Source organism: Penicillium canariense (genome assembly GCF_028826845.1).
Source record: "Penicillium canariense strain IBT 26290 chromosome Unknown utg000007l_segment0_segment0, whole genome shotgun sequence".
Lineage (NCBI taxonomy): Eukaryota > Fungi > Ascomycota > Eurotiomycetes > Eurotiales > Aspergillaceae > Penicillium > Penicillium canariense.
In genome coordinates this window covers 1,132,868-1,148,794 of record NW_026622734.1, presented here as the reverse complement: position 1 = coordinate 1,148,794, position 15,927 = coordinate 1,132,868, and the positions used below count along the sequence as shown (strand labels likewise).

Genomic DNA, 15,927 nt, shown 5'->3' with positions numbered 1-15,927 from the left:
TCCTCCCGTGGTACAGCTTGAATACGATTAGAGATCCAATGAATGACATTCTTCAAAACCTAGACCTTGTCTTGTCTATATTTTTGATCCAAGAAATACGAAAGACGATCTAAAATGGCTCGGAACCCTGCAACAGATTGTTACTTACACATTGTACTGCCAATATGTTCCACTACCTGGAAGAGCCCTACAAATTTACTCTCATGACACCCTGACGAGCGATACATTCACCCAAACCAGTCAATTCCGATCTAGGTAGACACTCGACAAAGGAAAACAGAGAGAAAGACAGAATACGGAAAGCTTCACTTCATTCAATCAAACGGGCCTCTCATCCCCCAACCCGCGGACTCTATGACCGCGGAACACATCTGCGATAGATATACATGTAACTGTGCACTAAAGACAAAGATACTATCTCTCAAACACACATCAGCGGCTCGCAAGCGAGCTTTTGGTGGTTTTTTGTTCGTAGGAGAGCGATCGGCTTAGGTAGCCTTGTCCTTGTTGTGGTAGTTGACGGAGTCGTTCCAGCTGTGTGGGTGTTAGTGGATACGCTTGCACGGGTCAGAGCAGTAATCTGAGGAGTGGTGGGGTCGTGGACGGGAACGAGGAGGTATAAGGATGTGCAAGCATGCAAGCACAAGCTTGTCATGGGTCTGGGCGCGCTGTCTGCTCGGAACTCGGGTATATATTCAAAGGTGCGGGACGAAACTTACAAGATGGTCTGCAACAGCAAAAGGTTAGCAATGTCTCCAGTAGTTGATTCCGTGGGGAATGAGGTTAACTCACCTTATCACCGTCGCCCCAGGGGAAGTTCTTCACGCGGATGTTCTGGTAGGGGTACTCGGTGCGCTCCTCGAGAGGAGGCATGTGCTCCCAGTGCTCCCAGTGCTCGTTCCACAGGTAGTAGGCGTTGAGGCCACCGCCGATCAGGCAGGGAATGACGGCACTAAACATAAATTATCAGTAGTGTCCTGAGCGGTTCCTCCCACAAGAGGTCAAGTCCGTTGCTCCGCCGAGAAAAACACATACTAGATCGACAGCTTGCGCCACAGGTCTGCAGAGTCATTGAGTTAGTACGAAGCACCTGTGAAGACCGAGACCCGAGGAACATAACATGCCCACGGCCAGTGGTCCAATTGGGGTTTTTACGCACCGCTGGTGGAAGCGGCGTGGTGCTTGACAGCAGAACGCTCACGGTTGAACTCGTTGTCGACGATCCACGAGGGCTTGGCCTCGGCGGAGTTGAAGCGGCGCTGGGCGACCGAGCGAGCCTGCTGGGAGGCACGCTGGGCAAAGCGGGCGATGTTGCGCTGAGCGAACATGGTGGTTGTGGAGGGCAGGTGGTTTGCTGGAGGGGAGAGGAGTCGGAGCATGTCGTACGTTGAAATCCAAGCCGCTTTAGTGGACTCCCGTGATCCCCGGCTTAGGTAACCTGATGTCACTCCACACACTCACGTGACACCTCATCAACAGCGCTGCACGAGCTTCGTGAGCTGCAAAAAAAGGCAATATTGCGTCGACGCGTCGGGTTTGATGACCTTCTTGCTTCTGGAGCTGCAGGGTATCCGCCGTGGCAGTGTCACAGTTGCCGGCAATGGGGTTTCGCATCACGACGTGGAATGGTGAGTGACTCGCCCCTCGTCTGTAGGAGCGGGTCTTGGCAAGAATATCGGTGCTAACCAGGTGTCGCAGTTAACGGCATTCGGTATGTAGAACATTTGAAGATGATTTGAAAAAAGAAAAGAAAAGGCTGAATGGGTGTATAGGAACCCATTCTCCTACGAGCCATGGAGAGGGAATCGCACCTTCGAGGTAAGCTTTCCTGGTCCATTATCGCAGCATCGTTCCACTGACAGGATGATAGTCTATGTTCGATATCCTCGAATCAGACATCGTGGTCTTCCAGGAAACCAAAATCCAGCGAAAAGATCTCCGGGATGACATGGTTCTAGTCCCGGGATGGGATTGCTACTTCAGCCTGCCCAGAATCAAGAAGGGCGAGTGCCTCTGCAATGCTTCTCGGCGAAAGCTAACCCCTGGCAGGATATTCTGGAGTTGTAATATACACGCGCAATGCGACTTGTGCACCGATCCGAGCTGAGGAAGGCCTCTTCGGTCTTCTATGCCCTCCCAATTCATCAACGCCTTTCCGTGATCTGCCAGAGGACCAGCAGATTGGCGGATATCCGACTCTCGAACAGCTCAGAAGGCCGGCTATCGTCTCCGAAGATTGCGATTCAGATGATGAAGAGGACGAGAACACGACACCTGATGGACCAATTGACCCAGCAATCCTGGATTCTGAAGGACGGAGCGTGGTCCTCGAATTCCCCGCCTTTGTGCTGATCGGACTATACTGCCCCGCAAATCGTGATGAGAAACGCGATCCTTTCCGGCTCGGTTTTCTCAATGCCTTGGATGCTCGGGTTCGGAACTTGGTCGCCATGGGGAAGCGGGTGTTCGTGACGGGCGACATCAACATCGCCAAGCAAGTCATTGACTCCGCACATGCGCTGGAAGCCATTCGCAAAAGCACTGCTACCGAAGAAGATTACATTTCTGCCCCATCTCGGAGGCTGTTTAACCAATTGCTATCTGATGGGAAAGTTGTTGGGCCTCGCGATGAAGGCAGAGAGCAGCCTGTTATGCACGATATATGCAGGTCCTTCCACCCCAGCCGCGCTGGAATGTATACTTGTTGGGACACACGGCTCAACACTCGACCGGGCAATTTTGGTGCGAGAATTGACTATGTGCTGTGCAGCCTGGACATGAAGGACTGGTTCGCGGACTCGAACATCCAAGAGGGTTTGATGGTATGTCTGCATACCCGCGCGTGCCTGGGTTTGGCTGACTCCATAACATTTAGGGCTCGGATCATTGCCCCGTTTACGCTATCTTCAAAGACCACGTTCCTTGCGATGGACGCATGGTCCACATTCGAGATATTATGAACCCCCCAGGAGCGTTCAAAGATGGCGAGCGTCAGCAGACATATTCGTCCCAGTGGATGCTATCAGGATCAGGACGCCTGTTGCCCGAGTTTGACGTCGACAAGCGCCGTAACATCAAGGACATGTTCGCTCGCAAGCCACCCCCCAGCCTATCTCGCTCTCCTTCCACTGCCAGTGCCGTTGAAAAGACAACCGTGACTCTGGATACAGAATCCATCTCATCACCAACGCCCACCCCCAGCGACGTACCCAAACACCCACCACCCACTTCCAGCCAGAGCCAGAACTCGAATACCCTCTCTCGCAAACGATCCCAGCCCCTCCCTGCGACGTCTACCAAACGCTCAAAGCCCGCGACCACACCATCCGGAGCGTCGGCTTCTGCTGCGGGCCAGAAGACGCTCAAGGGCTTCTTCAAGCCGAAACCGGTTGCTGGCGGCACATCCGCTCAACCTGCTACACACTCGCCAACGTCCAGTACCCGACCCAGCTACGACGGCACATCATCATCTGCTAGTAGCATTGCCGGTCCAGCTTCCATAACTAGCCAAGTAGGAAAGACATCCCACCCTCTCGAATCGACTGCCGATACCCTCCTCTCCGCAGCAGCGACCCCCTCCACACAGTCGTCGCCCAGCAAGCCCCAGACTGACACCTTCATCGACCCCATCGTCAGCAAAGAAGACTGGTCGAAGCTCTTTACCAAGAAACCTGTCCCTCGTTGTGACAGTCATCAGGAACCATGCGTCAGTCTGACTACAAAGAAGCCGGGCATGAACCGCGGCCGAGCATTTTGGATCTGTCCACGGCCTCTGGGTCCCAGCGGCGCAAAGGAGAAGGGAACACAGTGGCGGTGTCCAACGTTCATCTGGGCCAGCGATTGGAACTCGGCTTCACAGGGAGAGGGACAGTAATCAATGGTGCCATTTAGCATATCACATTTTCATAGCCAACATATTCCATGCCTCTATTCATACTGTGTATTTCTCTCGAGGTTTGTCGACCTGGCCGGCTAGAGTGCCTCAGGCTGGCAAGCCTGGCGCCTTGGGGCATTCGGGCCACGGCTGCCGGGCACTGACAAGGTGCATCATCCAGCGAAGGCACCGGTGGCAGGTGACCATGGCGTGCAATCGTGTGCCTGGAACAACAGAGCCAAACAGCACCCACATGCATACCCCACTTTCTTCACTGCGGGAGGCTGTAGTGGAGCGGACGAAGAACATAGAGGGGGCGTGCATGGGCATCGTGTGCCTGCTTAATATTGCAGTGAGCATCTGCTCAGAGCATTGGTGGTGGGTGGAAGAAGTACAGAGTCACCAATGTCACATGCTATCACCTGCCATGGCAGCCTGCAGGAGTGGGGCGGGTGGATAGCATCGAGTGCATGTCCCTAGGGCATCGCGATGCAGCTGAATTAAGCAGCGTGGGGATGCTAGAGAACCTGCTCTCGAGGGAAGGTGTACAGGATGGATCCACAGTGGGGTTTTCGTGGCAGCAGGCACCGAAAGGGGCAGTTGGTTGCCTGGTGGGGGGCTGGGGCTGTTAGAGAGGATTGCTGTGCTGGTCTTGCAGGCCCGTAGGACGTGGGCTCGGCTTGGGGAAAGATTGTGCTCAGCTAATATTCCTATTCTCTCCATTATGTAGAAGTACGAGTCTCTTGGCATCAGGCCTAGGGTGGAATTGATCCATTTGATTTTCGTAGGGGCTACCAGGCGCAGGCTTTAAGTACACTAACACATATTGTGGATCTGGCGCCGGAGGGCTGGGCCGATTCCCCCGGATTCGCAGCGCATCCTCCACGTGGGGGTTGCCCACGTTACACTACTTTAATTCTGCTCGAACGCCAATTTGTTAAATTCAAGCTTATCATCCATAGCAGGGGGATATGGTTCTATAAAAGTTGAAAAAACAGCACTGATAAATCGTAGTACTCTCAATTCTCGTACTCTGAATCAGGGGTCGGTTGGGTGGGTTGGGTCCGACATAGATGGTCCATAGCGGTGGCCCGATAGCATCCCAAAAATCCTCCATATTCACCATCCATATCAGACTAGAAGGCACCTGTGAAACTAGGGACCCGCTTTCTGTCTACTTGTGTCTACTTGTCTCCGCTGCCACAGCACACCACCACCACGGCGACAACAACGACCATTTTGGGTGGGCCTCATGACGGCTGTCATTAACAAAGGTGACCCCTTTGGAACCATAAATATCTTTGTTCGCCCCTGTTCATCTTCTCTTTTTATTCTCCTCACCCCTTTTCTCCGAGTCACTCCCGCTCCTCTTGCTTTCATGTTTGCTCTGCTCACAACTCTTTCTCAAGATTACTTGGTGCCAGATTTCTTCTTGCTGGCTTGCCGAGTTTGTGGTTAAGGACTCACTCTCGAACCCCTTTCGCCTTTTCGGTGTTCTCGATACACTGCAATTCCAAGATGGACATGTCCAAGCTCGCTGGCAAGGACTTCTACGAGAAGGCCTCGCCTGAGGATCGGGCGATGGAACTTGTCTGGATGAATGGGGCAGCGAATCTCGCCAACACCGGCAATGAGATCATCCTACCTTTCAATGTCGCTACAAAGTTGGGAGCAGACAATGTCAGCACGATCGCGAATCGCCTTTCGTAAGTGTGCTCAATTCTGGATTTGGCTTCGTACTCACACATCACAACAGAAAGCTCTTCGATCAGAAATGCGTGCTCATCAAAGATCCCTCGATCTCAGTGTATCGCATTGCTCCAAGGACCAAATTTGTGGATGGTGTTCCTCTCCAGCCTATGGATACCGAAGACCATTGGCTCATCTCCCGCGAAGTCCATCAGGCGGTACGAAATGGAGTCAAGATCCCGCTTGTGTCTCCTCGAATTCCACGACCCCCGAACTCTTTTATTCTTTACCGACAGCACCACCATCATACCGTGACTGCCGAGAATCCTGGTGTTCAGAACACCCAAATCTGTATGTCAAGTCATTCCACGCGAGCCCCCGCAGCGCTAACATATTAAGCTCGTATCATCGCCGAGATGTGGCGCAATGAAACTGCTGAGGTTCGAGCACGGTTCAAAGATCTCGCGGATGAGAAGAAAAGACTTCACTCGCAGGCCCATCCCAATTATCAGTATGCCCCTCGACGCCCTTGGGAAAGAGCCCGGCGCTCCCCCAAGATTCATGCAAGCACTGTCCCATTTATTTCTGCATTCCCAGGAGGACAGCCTCGACTCACTGAAGCTTGGAACAAAACCAATGGCTGGATTGATGTTGACGGAGACTTCATTGACCTTCTTGATCACGCCAATCTTATCTATGGTCCCAATACTGTGGCACCTTACAATCAGCCTGACAACATTGACTTCGATGAAATCCTTCGGCAGCAGCTGGAGCGCTACCCGCTGGAGACTGTTCACTGGGAGCCCCTGCAAGGCAACGAGTTCGATGATACCTTCCCCATCGATCAGCTCCTTAACCTTCCGGGCAGTAACTAAGATGATACACATCTCATGATCTACATTGCATGATATGGATCATGCCTATCTCAAATCAACAATCCACGAGACCCTGCGTTGGCGACACAACAAAACACAAAATGCCCTTCCTTATGTCTTGCATTTCTGCATTTCAGGATAGGCCACCCATCATGCTGCGATTCCTCCAGCATCGTCGATAGCCCTCAAGGATTTCTCATAGCTCATGCTGGCGCACATACGGTTTCCATTTTCCTTTCGTATTTCATATTGTCACTCCTTACATTTTCATTTGTCCTTTGCAACCTGTTTCTTGTTTTCTGTTTTTGGCCCTTCTTATTGACTTTTTCCATCGTTCACTCCTCGTATTTACTATGTTTTCAAGTGGAGATGCCCTCCAGTGGTGAAGAGGGCCCGGGCTTCGGGCCGCGGTGTCTGAATATGGGCCCTTAAAAAATAATAAAGACAAAAATAACTGTACATAAACCTCCCTTGCTCCCTGTAGAGTTGGCAAGCCTTGTAGAGTATGGACATGCTGTAGATCTCGAGTCTGGAGTTTGGAGATGTGTATGGTCACAATATGGGCGAGGATGGGATTTGGCTACGATTAACTATCCGTGACGTGTAGACTCGGGCTTTGGAGGTGACATGTACGCTTGTGTGTCGAAGATGGCGAAGTCTTTGTTGTCAAAGGCTCCTGGGATGTCGGTGGCTTCGAGGATTCTTTGTTAGACGTCGATGCCAAGACCGCCGATCAACGGGTCCGTGGGTCTGGTGGAGACGCCAGACATGCAGTTACATGAACCCGCCGTTCTTTATTTCGGTCCTGGGGCAGGGGTTCGGCTTACGGCATGGAATGTGCATCAACTGGGATTGGAGGGTCGAGGACGAGGATTGAGGCCAAAAATGGAGGATTCTGGACCGGGTTGGAGGTTGCGAGGTGGGCGGCAAAATTTGAGGCTTGCGGCGCGGATGGAAAGAGGCTGGGCATCACAGGACGGGAGCACGGCTTGTGGGAATGGAGATTACCGCATGGATATCGAGTCCACGGGGCGAAGGCGAGGGTGCGAGCTTGTGAGATAGGCTCTTCGGGACGGGGATACGATTGCATGAACGGCACGAGGCGAAGGTTGCAGTACCAAGGATGGCGTTTTACTAAGTGGACTCTACAGGGACACAGTGCGGCCGGGGAGGCAAGAAGAATGTGGATACATTTCGCTAATCTCTCGCGACAAGAGCTACTGGCAGGCAAATGGGAAAGGCACCATGGGAAATGGGAACAGACACGGTCCAAAAGGGTTTCCAGGATATACACAGTCGGGTTGAAAAGCCAGGCACGAGAAACAGATGGCCAGGGGGAAGGGGGAACGGAAACGAAAAGCGAAGTGTTTAGTCCTCCTGGTATGAGATCTTGCGCATCTCGCCGAGGCGTGTGCGAGCACGAGCAAGGTTGTTCTCGAGTTGGAGGATCTCGACCTAGAAGACAAGCCAAGAGTCAGCAAATGAAAGGTCCTGGGGATGGGAAAGCGCCGAGAGGCCGATGAGGGAGACAGAAACACAAATATGCAAGCCAAAGACGTACCTGTTGCTCCATCTCGCGGACCTTGAACTCGTGCGAGCTCAGTTGCGCGTAGTCCTCCGCCTCGTTGTCGTCGCGGTGCTTCTCCTTGATGATGTCCTGCACCTGTCGCACAAGGGCGCGGCATGCGGCGCCGACAGCCTTGCTGGCCGTTTCCAGTCGATCCTGGGTCTTGCTCATGAAAGTAGCCTTGACACGGCTGGCAGCAACGAGCTGGGCGGTACTAGCGGCGACATCGTTGGAGGCGACAATAAGCTGTTCAGGAGAGTTGCGACCTGAGATGACGCCGTCGGCGGTCTCGATCAGGGTGTTGGTGGATGTGGCGACGGCCTTGGCGGCTGAGATCAAGCCTTCGGTCCAGCGGTTGTTCTTCTTGTAGAAGGCCGTGCGGGTGGAGCTGCCGCGGCCCTCGCGCACAATCTCCTGCTGCGACTCTGTGGCGGCCTTGATCAGCTCGGCGATGGCGTTGGTCACAGCAATGGCAGCCGCCAGGATGGCGTCGTTGATGCGTAGCTCATACGTCGAGTAGCCATCGCGGGGCTTGTTCTTGAGCTTGGCCAAGCGCTGGGCGGCGGCGTCGATGGCATCAGCGGCCTTGAGCAGTTCCTGGTCCACTAGATCGCCGAGGTCGCCATTGGTAGCGATCTTGCTGCTCTTCGGCTGGAAGGACTCAACCATCTTCGACAGAGCCTGCAGGTCTCGCTGAACCTCCAGGTTGTTGTTGATAACCACGTCAGTCTTCTGCAACGGTTCCATGCCCTCGAGGCGGAAGGACTGCAAGCCCCGGAAGAAGCGGACAGTGGCCTGAGCGGACTTGCGGGCTGCATTGAACAACAGGTCGGAGCCCTTGTCGTCATTTGCGAACCGAGACAGACCCTTGGTGTTGCTTAGGGTATCGGCAATGGAGCCCGAGAACACAGACACAGTGCGGATGATCTCGGCATGAGGGCTGTTGGGGCCATCGGCAATGAAGTTGTTGAAAGCGGTTGAGAACTCGGTGGCAGAGGCCGAGGCCTTCTCAATCTGCGACAGCACGTAAGGCGGCGAGGCATTCTGGTTACCGGCTTGCATGGATGAGTCCAGCTCATACAGGGCATCATCCACACGCTGTACACCAGTCTGCAGCACAGAGTCGATAATATCGTTGATCTTGGCCACAGTGCCGTGAAGCACAGTATCAATCTGGCTATCCAAAGCATGGTCGACATCGCCTTGGCTCTGCAGGAGAGCGGTTGTTGGTTAGTAAAGCGAGTATGGAGTCCTCTCAAGATCACGACCTACCAGCCTCAGCTCCTCCAGTTCCATCAGAGCCTGCTCCATGCCAGACTTGTACACCTCAATCTCCTCGTCTTTCTCGCGGAGAGCCAGGTCATGGTCTCCCGACCGCTCGTTGTTACGGCTGGAGATGTCGTCAAGAGCTCGGGTTTTGTTCTATAAACCGTCAGCCTAGAACCCCTCCAATACAGCACCAATGACAGCTACTTACCCGAAGAGCCTCCTCGAGATCAGCCATCTCGCGGTTGTACTTGGACAGCATAGAGGAAATTTCTGTGCCCTTTGACCGCTCAGCATTTTCGGCGCGCTCCAGGGCCATACGGAGCTCCCGTTTGACCTTCTCCAGCTCATCCTTGTTGGTACCGGACACACGGTCCTTGTCATGCAGGGCACGGTCACGCTCCCGGATCATATTGGCCAGCTCCAGGTTCTTCGTCTTAAGCTCGCGTTCCAGCTTCTCGCGACGATCAATGGCCTCTTGCGCAGAAGCCGCCTTAAGCTTCAGGCTCTTGGTGGTCTGTAGAAGATCCAGGTGCTCCTGTCGCAGCTGGGAGTAGAGTTTGGCCAAGGCCTCATACTTGGACCGCCAAGTGTTGACCTGTTCTTGCAAAGCCCGGATCTGTTCATCCTTGGAGGCACTCTGCATGTTCAGGTTCGAGTTCAGCTGGTTCATCTGCTCCTCCAGATCCTTGACACGGCGGTCGTACTGTTGCAGCATCAGCTGGTCACGCTCGTACTGAGCCCGAGCATTTAGGTTCTCCTGCTCCAGCTCGGCGAGACGGCCCTGTGTCTGTGTCGAGTACTGGTCTCGGAGGAGCTGCTCTTGTGCCAAACGTTGCTGTTCGGCCTGCAGACGCTGCTGCTCCTCAAAATCACGCTGAGCCTGCTGCTGGGCAAGCATCTGCTGCCGTTGCTGGTCATTCCATTGCTGCTGCAGGCGGGCTTGCTCTGCCTCGTACTCTTCTTGCTGGCGTCTAGCCTCGTTGGTCCAGAAGTCGCTAATCGGCTCTGGCTCCGCTGTCACCTTGGGTGGAGGCGAGGGTTGATGCTCAATTTCCTTTGTCGGGCGCTTTGGTAGAGCTGGACGCTCATCGTCATCGCCAAGCAAGCTTGGCGGGTCCTGTGGCAGCTTTGGGATTGTGATAAGGCTGGTCAAATAGCGCAAGTTGGAGCATTCGTAGTAGAAGCGAACAAGGCGGTGGTGTTGAGCATCGTAACGGCCCCGGAGCGGCTCAAGAGCTTCATCTTCACCAGTCGCTATAGTATAATCTGTTAGCAGCGGCTCTACTTAGCCTGATAAATAGTTCGATGAAGATCATACTTGTGTGCATTGCTCGCAGCATGCTAGTAATGAACTTGTAGATACCGTAGCTCTCCTGCACCAGGGGCACCAGGGCGGAGATTCGGCATTCATTGTTAGTACCCGATTGGAAATGCGAGAAGACAAGCTTCTGGAAAGCATCGATCTGATCCTGCAAAGTCATGAGGTCGGTAATAGTCTCGTAGCTATAACCCCCGTTAGCACCCCATCTTTCAACCAAAAAACAGAAATTGTCCGTACCCCTCATTCGGATCATTGATAGTCTTCAAGCTAATGTATTCCTCATACTCGAACAAACCTGCGATTGTCAGATGACTGTTTTCCTCCGTCGCCAACCGTCCATAACAGACATACCATTGAATTCGGGGTGGTTGCGGTGGAAGTTCAGCTTCGACTCAAGAAAGTAGACGTATTCGCGAATAAGGGGGGCGTATCCTATTCCAGCATTGTCAACATCTCCGTCCACTAAGCGCATCGTTCCTCCCGCGCAGCGCCAACCCCGCCACCCCGCGAGTGACATGCCATACCTCGAATACCGTCTCCCCCCACGCCTCTCATCAAGCTATCGATCCAGTTGGAATGCTGCTGGGCCTCCCGAACGACGATAGGATGGCCTTCTTGGAGAACCTTGTGGATCGTGATGAGCGCCTTGAACGTCTGGACCTCGTCGGCGAGGACGGGCTGTCTATACGCAGAAAGCACATGTCAGCCATTCATTCCAGAAACTCCCTTTCCGTCCCCTCCGTCCGCAACCCAGCACACATACACTTTCATGCCCGCCCAGAAGGCCGCTGACGATTTGTGGTCCCACGTGTACACAATGCAGCTCCGCACATGCTTTCCTGCAACAGTCACCCGGCATTAGTCGAATCGAACTAGGGGAGAACGCAGGCGCAAGGCCATCTCCGAAACGGACAACAGAGACGCAATCGGGGACGTACGTTTAGGCGCAGTTTCCTCTGTCGCAAGCCGAACAGTTAGCCTCATCCGGTCCTCTCCTGAACCACGACCGGCACCCCCGGATAGAGCTACTCACCAATGCTAGTCGCCTTTCGGATATTGATGGCCAGATCGGCCTCGGTCCTACGCGATTGGAGTTATTCAGCTGCATCTGGCGGCGACAGGGGTCCCGCTTACCGACTCATGATGGCTGTGGTGCCGGGACACGGGATGCGGACTCAGGGAAACCTGGAAAAAGCACGAGGAGGTTCACGGCAGAACCCGAGTCCGGACAGCGCAGAGATGGGCAAAGTGAAGCTTGCGCCGACCGGAGGAGAGAAGGTGGAGGGTCAGAAGTAGCAGATTCCACCGCACGTGGAGAGCAATGACGTTCGGTAAAGTCGGCGCCTGTCAGTCTTGGCGACGCCTAAGCCCCCCTCGGCTCCATCCCTTGCCATCCGCGATAGGCATCCAGCCGACTCCGCGCCTGCAATGCCGCGTAATACGCCTGCACGCAGCAGGCAGCACAGATATTCAAGTACAATCTCACCGGTTGCTACGGATTATTAAAGTAGTGTGAATAGAAGAGTGGAAATACAGATTGCATAGTTGGGTCGCCACTAAAAATCCCTAAGAAACCATTATCTTAGCCAGGTCTATACATCGAACCCCAAACATACTGCGTGTAAGCCACCGCTCGTCTTTGCTCAGAGTGAATACATGCTCCCACCGGTTGCAATCAAATGTTCACTAATGCAATCGGGAAATGTCTAAGAAGATATGTAAGAAGAACCCATGAAACGCCCGTTCAACCTTGCAAGAATCACCGAGTCACACGAGTCGTAGATCGAACCAGGACTGGTTCAGGTCCTCCGTTTTGGAAAGAACCATGACAATTACGAAGACCGAACTTCGACTGGCTCGAAAGTCGGCGGGGTCTGGCTATTTTCTGGAGTAGAAGACAGTGGGTGGTCCACCGATGGCAAAGATCCGGCATCCCGCCCATCCTCCTCATCCCATTTCTGATCCGTTCCAGTGGCATCGGTTTTGGACGAGGTATCGCTCTCCAGGAAAATCGATCCTGTCGGGGTCTCGTTCAGCTCCAGCTCGCCTGTAGCTGGGCTGGATGGCGCGGAATCCTGCGGCGCCTGGACTACCAGCAGCTTGTCGTTGGCACTATCAGTGCCGAGATGATGAGGAATGGGTTTCCTACGAGGCAGAGGAGGTGGGGGAACGGGTCGATGATCGCTTGCGTTGGACTGTTCGGGCAGGACTGGTGCTCCCACGGGTTTTCGTTTGGGCAACGTCCCCGAGTTCCGTTTCAGGGCGTACTTGTCGGGACGTGGCAAGGGGGCTCCAGGCGGAGGATGGGGGTGTCCGCGGCCGATGGGCTCATCAGGGGTCCCAACCGGAGTCCGAGATGCCTCTGTTAAGTTCAACTCGCCTTTGCCAAACACACTCCAGCTCCATTTCTTTGCGGCAGCAGTCGCTGATCCAATAGTCATGTTCCCGATGGACTTCTCGTCGGAAGATATGTTTGACGTGAACGATTTGGCTAAAGTCTCAATAGTGCTGCGCCGACGGGAATGCTCGCTGCCAAGGGAAGTGGTAGAATTCCCTCGGGAGCTCCGGGGGCCAGATAAGGAAACATTCTCAAGACGGGCAGACGAAGGACTCTGGATGACATGATCGCCGTAGAAGCTGACACTGTCGATGGAGTCTGCGATGGAGGACCCCCGGCTGTGGATAGCATTCTCCGGCATCATAAGACCTTCACTGGGCGGGGAGTTATTTGGCGTCCGATTCGGAGAAGCAGGCGGAGAGCGCTTTGAGATTTCAATCATGGCGCTAGTGGCAGTGGCCTTCTCGTCGCCCTTGGCCTCTGTCACAATCTGGTTAGCATTGTCTGCCGTAACCACCGGATCGGCTGCATGGGAAAAGGTCTGCGATCGAATAGCACGGGGCAATGGCAGGTTGTCGGATCTTTCGACACCGGTGGAGGTGGCTGACGGAAAATTTGGCAATTCTGAGACCGACTGCTTCAAGGCTTTGCGGGGTTTGACCTTGGCCGTGGCGGGGTTGGACTCAGAAAGGACAGGCATGCTCATTGTTCGGTCATCCTTGGACCTCAAGGATTCAATTGACGAGTCTCCACGTAGGCTCTTCGGTGTCGGCGGGGCGTTGCCAGATTCATCAGGAATGTCCACCTGGGTGGCTACCTCGGGGGTCTCTCGCTGCCAGATGCCTCCACGGAAGGACTGGTCATGGGTATCCATGAAAGGAACATCGTCCCAGAACGGCAAAACGATACTTTCGGCCATCACTTCTCGGATTTTACTCTCAATGGTGCGCAGAATGGGGCTGAAGGTGATCTGCTTCGAGCTGACGATGGGTTGAATGTCCATCACCATCCTGGGCATGGTCTCGAAAGACATCCAGAAGCGATTACTGGGAGGGGGCTTGAAGCGGACCAGCAGATGGCCCTCCAGCTTCTTCAGGACCACCGCCAGCACAATATCCACCTCCCTGGCCTTGAATCGCTGGCCCAAATCAATGCGCACAGTAGCTGAGATCTCCACGCGAAAATTTCCGGAGTATTGAACATCCGCCTCAACGCAGCAATTCCCGTCGACGGTCAGATCCTTCAACCTGGGGTTGGTGATGAACGGGGCCCCTTCGCCCATATCAATCCTCTGCAGGCCAACTTTGCTAATGAAGTTCGGCTTGTTTACGCGCGAGATCTTTTTGGCAATCTTGCTTCGTACGAACTCTTCCATCTCGGGTGTTCGGTACAAGGCTAGAAACAAACGGCCAAAGATAGCATTGATCCACCGTGTCTGCAACTGCTCTTCTGAAGAATGAAGACGTTGAACCAAGGAGACGATATGTTTCACATCAAGTTCCTGATGCTTTGGGGGCCGATCCGCCGAGGTCCAGAGCTTGGACTGGTTTTTGAGCATTGCAAGATAGAAGTCCTCTTTCTCAGAACAATTCTCAGAAAACAGAAAGAACGGCGGGGTCGGGCCTCCAAGGTCTCCAAGCGAATCCAGTCGCCGTGAGAGACAGATAGCATTCCGTTTGACCCACAGCTCACCCTCTGGAATATCCCCATCGACGCTGTGGATAGTCACGTCGTGGTGAGCGAGCGAGATAACATAGCGAACTTCGACTTGATTAGCGTCGTCATAAAGCATCAAATGTCCATGTCTTGAGGCAATTCCAATCATCGTCAGTACATCCACTCCAATCCACTAACAGATTACAGAGCCAAAGCAATGCGTACCGAAGAACAATGTAGAAGACATTCCGCGCGCGCTTGATATTCTTCCCATTCGACTTTGCCGGCTCAATACTAGGCGCCTGTTTCCTGTCGAACAAACTCCGGTACATGGCCTGATAGACGCTTGGGCTCTCGGCGGCAACTACCTCCCCCGCAGGCGTCGTCCTCTCTGGAGGCTTCCCATTGACTCCACCAGGAACGTATTCACGACAAACAGCGAAGTATCCAGTAGCGACTTCGGAGTCGTGTGAACGATGGAACTTCTCGGCCAGCTGGTCAGTACCGGACTTCAGACTATGCTCATCGTCGGCAGGCCGACAGAGCGGGTCGGAAGCTCGTTCGCATGGCTGGTCGGGGGGAGGGGCATTCGGGAGGGTCAGGTAGACAAGTAGAATGACCACTGAAAGTACTAGCGGGATGAATGTGAGGCCCCCGAGCACATATACAACGAGGAAGCTGCCGAGCGAACCCATCGGGAAGCAGTCGATCGGAAATAGTCGATCAATGCGGGAGGGTCAACAGCTCCATAATTGAGGGAGCCCTATGTCCCGAGAAGAGGGGGCAAGCTTGCAAGAAACAACGAGAGACCTGCTCTTACAGAGGACCAAAAACGAGTGGGCTGGGAGGGGGGCGCTAAGCAGACTGCGCAAGGTGAACAGAGGAGATGAGAAGTGGAGTTGCAGCTTCCCAAGCACGCCGGGATGACGGAGGTGCTAGGGGTCCGGTGATCATTACCATACTGTTTTGCAATTGTATTACATGGATTAAATACACTTTATGGCATAAATGTATTGTAAACATCTCGTGTGTGATTTACATGACGTAAGGCTACCCTACCCGCCCCCCGCGCTGGATCCGACCAGCTGTCAGGAACACCAGCCCTGCAGAACAGTTTTATGGTCAGAGCGCTGCAGCCACCGCCATACAAAAGCCAAGGGGAGTAGAATGAACGAAAGGAGGTATCACCACAGATCTGCCACGTCGTTGCTATCTAGATCTAAAGTCTCACGCATCTAAAATATGTAGTTGTACATGTACTTTCAAGCGGAAAGTATCTAACAGAGGGTAATGCAATAACCAAACAGGCAAATATACGTTTACAGGAGTACAAAGTCG

The 15,927-nt window shown here is 53.7% G+C and overlaps 5 protein-coding genes across 5 annotated transcripts; 2 read left to right on the top strand and 3 right to left on the bottom strand.

Annotated features, from left to right (window-relative positions):
* Window positions 1-488: 488 nt before the first annotated feature.
* N7482_009428 (cytochrome c oxidase subunit VIa) lies at window positions 489-1,328 on the bottom strand (the record flags this gene model as incomplete). Its single annotated transcript, XM_056691552.1, has 5 exons — window positions 489-534; window positions 720-727; window positions 793-952; window positions 1,036-1,060; window positions 1,160-1,328. The coding sequence occupies 5 exons, from the start codon at window positions 1,326-1,328 to the stop codon at window positions 489-491; spliced, it is 408 nt and encodes a 135-aa protein (XP_056539258.1).
* A 272-nt stretch (window positions 1,329-1,600) lies between these two features.
* N7482_009427 (DNA-(apurinic or apyrimidinic site) lyase APN2) lies at window positions 1,601-3,874 on the top strand (the record flags this gene model as incomplete). The annotated part of the gene is made up of 6 exons (XM_056691551.1): window positions 1,601-1,628; window positions 1,699-1,711; window positions 1,773-1,818; window positions 1,871-2,063; window positions 2,104-2,822; window positions 2,876-3,874. The coding sequence occupies 6 exons, from the start codon at window positions 1,601-1,603 to the stop codon at window positions 3,872-3,874; spliced, it is 1,998 nt and encodes a 665-aa protein (XP_056539257.1).
* Window positions 3,875-5,392: 1,518 nt separating this feature from the next.
* N7482_009426 (HMG-box domain-containing protein) lies at window positions 5,393-6,438 on the top strand (the record flags this gene model as incomplete). The annotated part of the gene is made up of 3 exons (XM_056691550.1): window positions 5,393-5,580; window positions 5,631-5,914; window positions 5,963-6,438. The coding sequence occupies 3 exons, from the start codon at window positions 5,393-5,395 to the stop codon at window positions 6,436-6,438; spliced, it is 948 nt and encodes a 315-aa protein (XP_056539256.1).
* A 1,368-nt stretch (window positions 6,439-7,806) lies between these two features.
* N7482_009425 (putative cytoskeleton assembly control protein Sla2) lies at window positions 7,807-11,737 on the bottom strand (the record flags this gene model as incomplete). Its single annotated transcript, XM_056691549.1, has 12 exons — window positions 7,807-7,893; window positions 8,000-9,214; window positions 9,278-9,427; window positions 9,483-10,528; window positions 10,593-10,777; window positions 10,833-10,890; window positions 10,947-11,057; window positions 11,120-11,277; window positions 11,359-11,434; window positions 11,534-11,551; window positions 11,629-11,675; window positions 11,730-11,737. The coding sequence occupies 12 exons, from the start codon at window positions 11,735-11,737 to the stop codon at window positions 7,807-7,809; spliced, it is 3,159 nt and encodes a 1,052-aa protein (XP_056539255.1).
* Window positions 11,738-12,427: 690 nt separating this feature from the next.
* N7482_009424 (SMP domain-containing protein) lies at window positions 12,428-15,284 on the bottom strand (the record flags this gene model as incomplete). The annotated part of the gene is made up of 2 exons (XM_056691548.1): window positions 12,428-14,738; window positions 14,815-15,284. 2 exons carry the CDS (start codon window positions 15,282-15,284, stop codon window positions 12,428-12,430), a joined length of 2,781 nt encoding a protein of 926 aa, XP_056539254.1.
* Window positions 15,285-15,927: the final 643 nt, after the last annotated feature.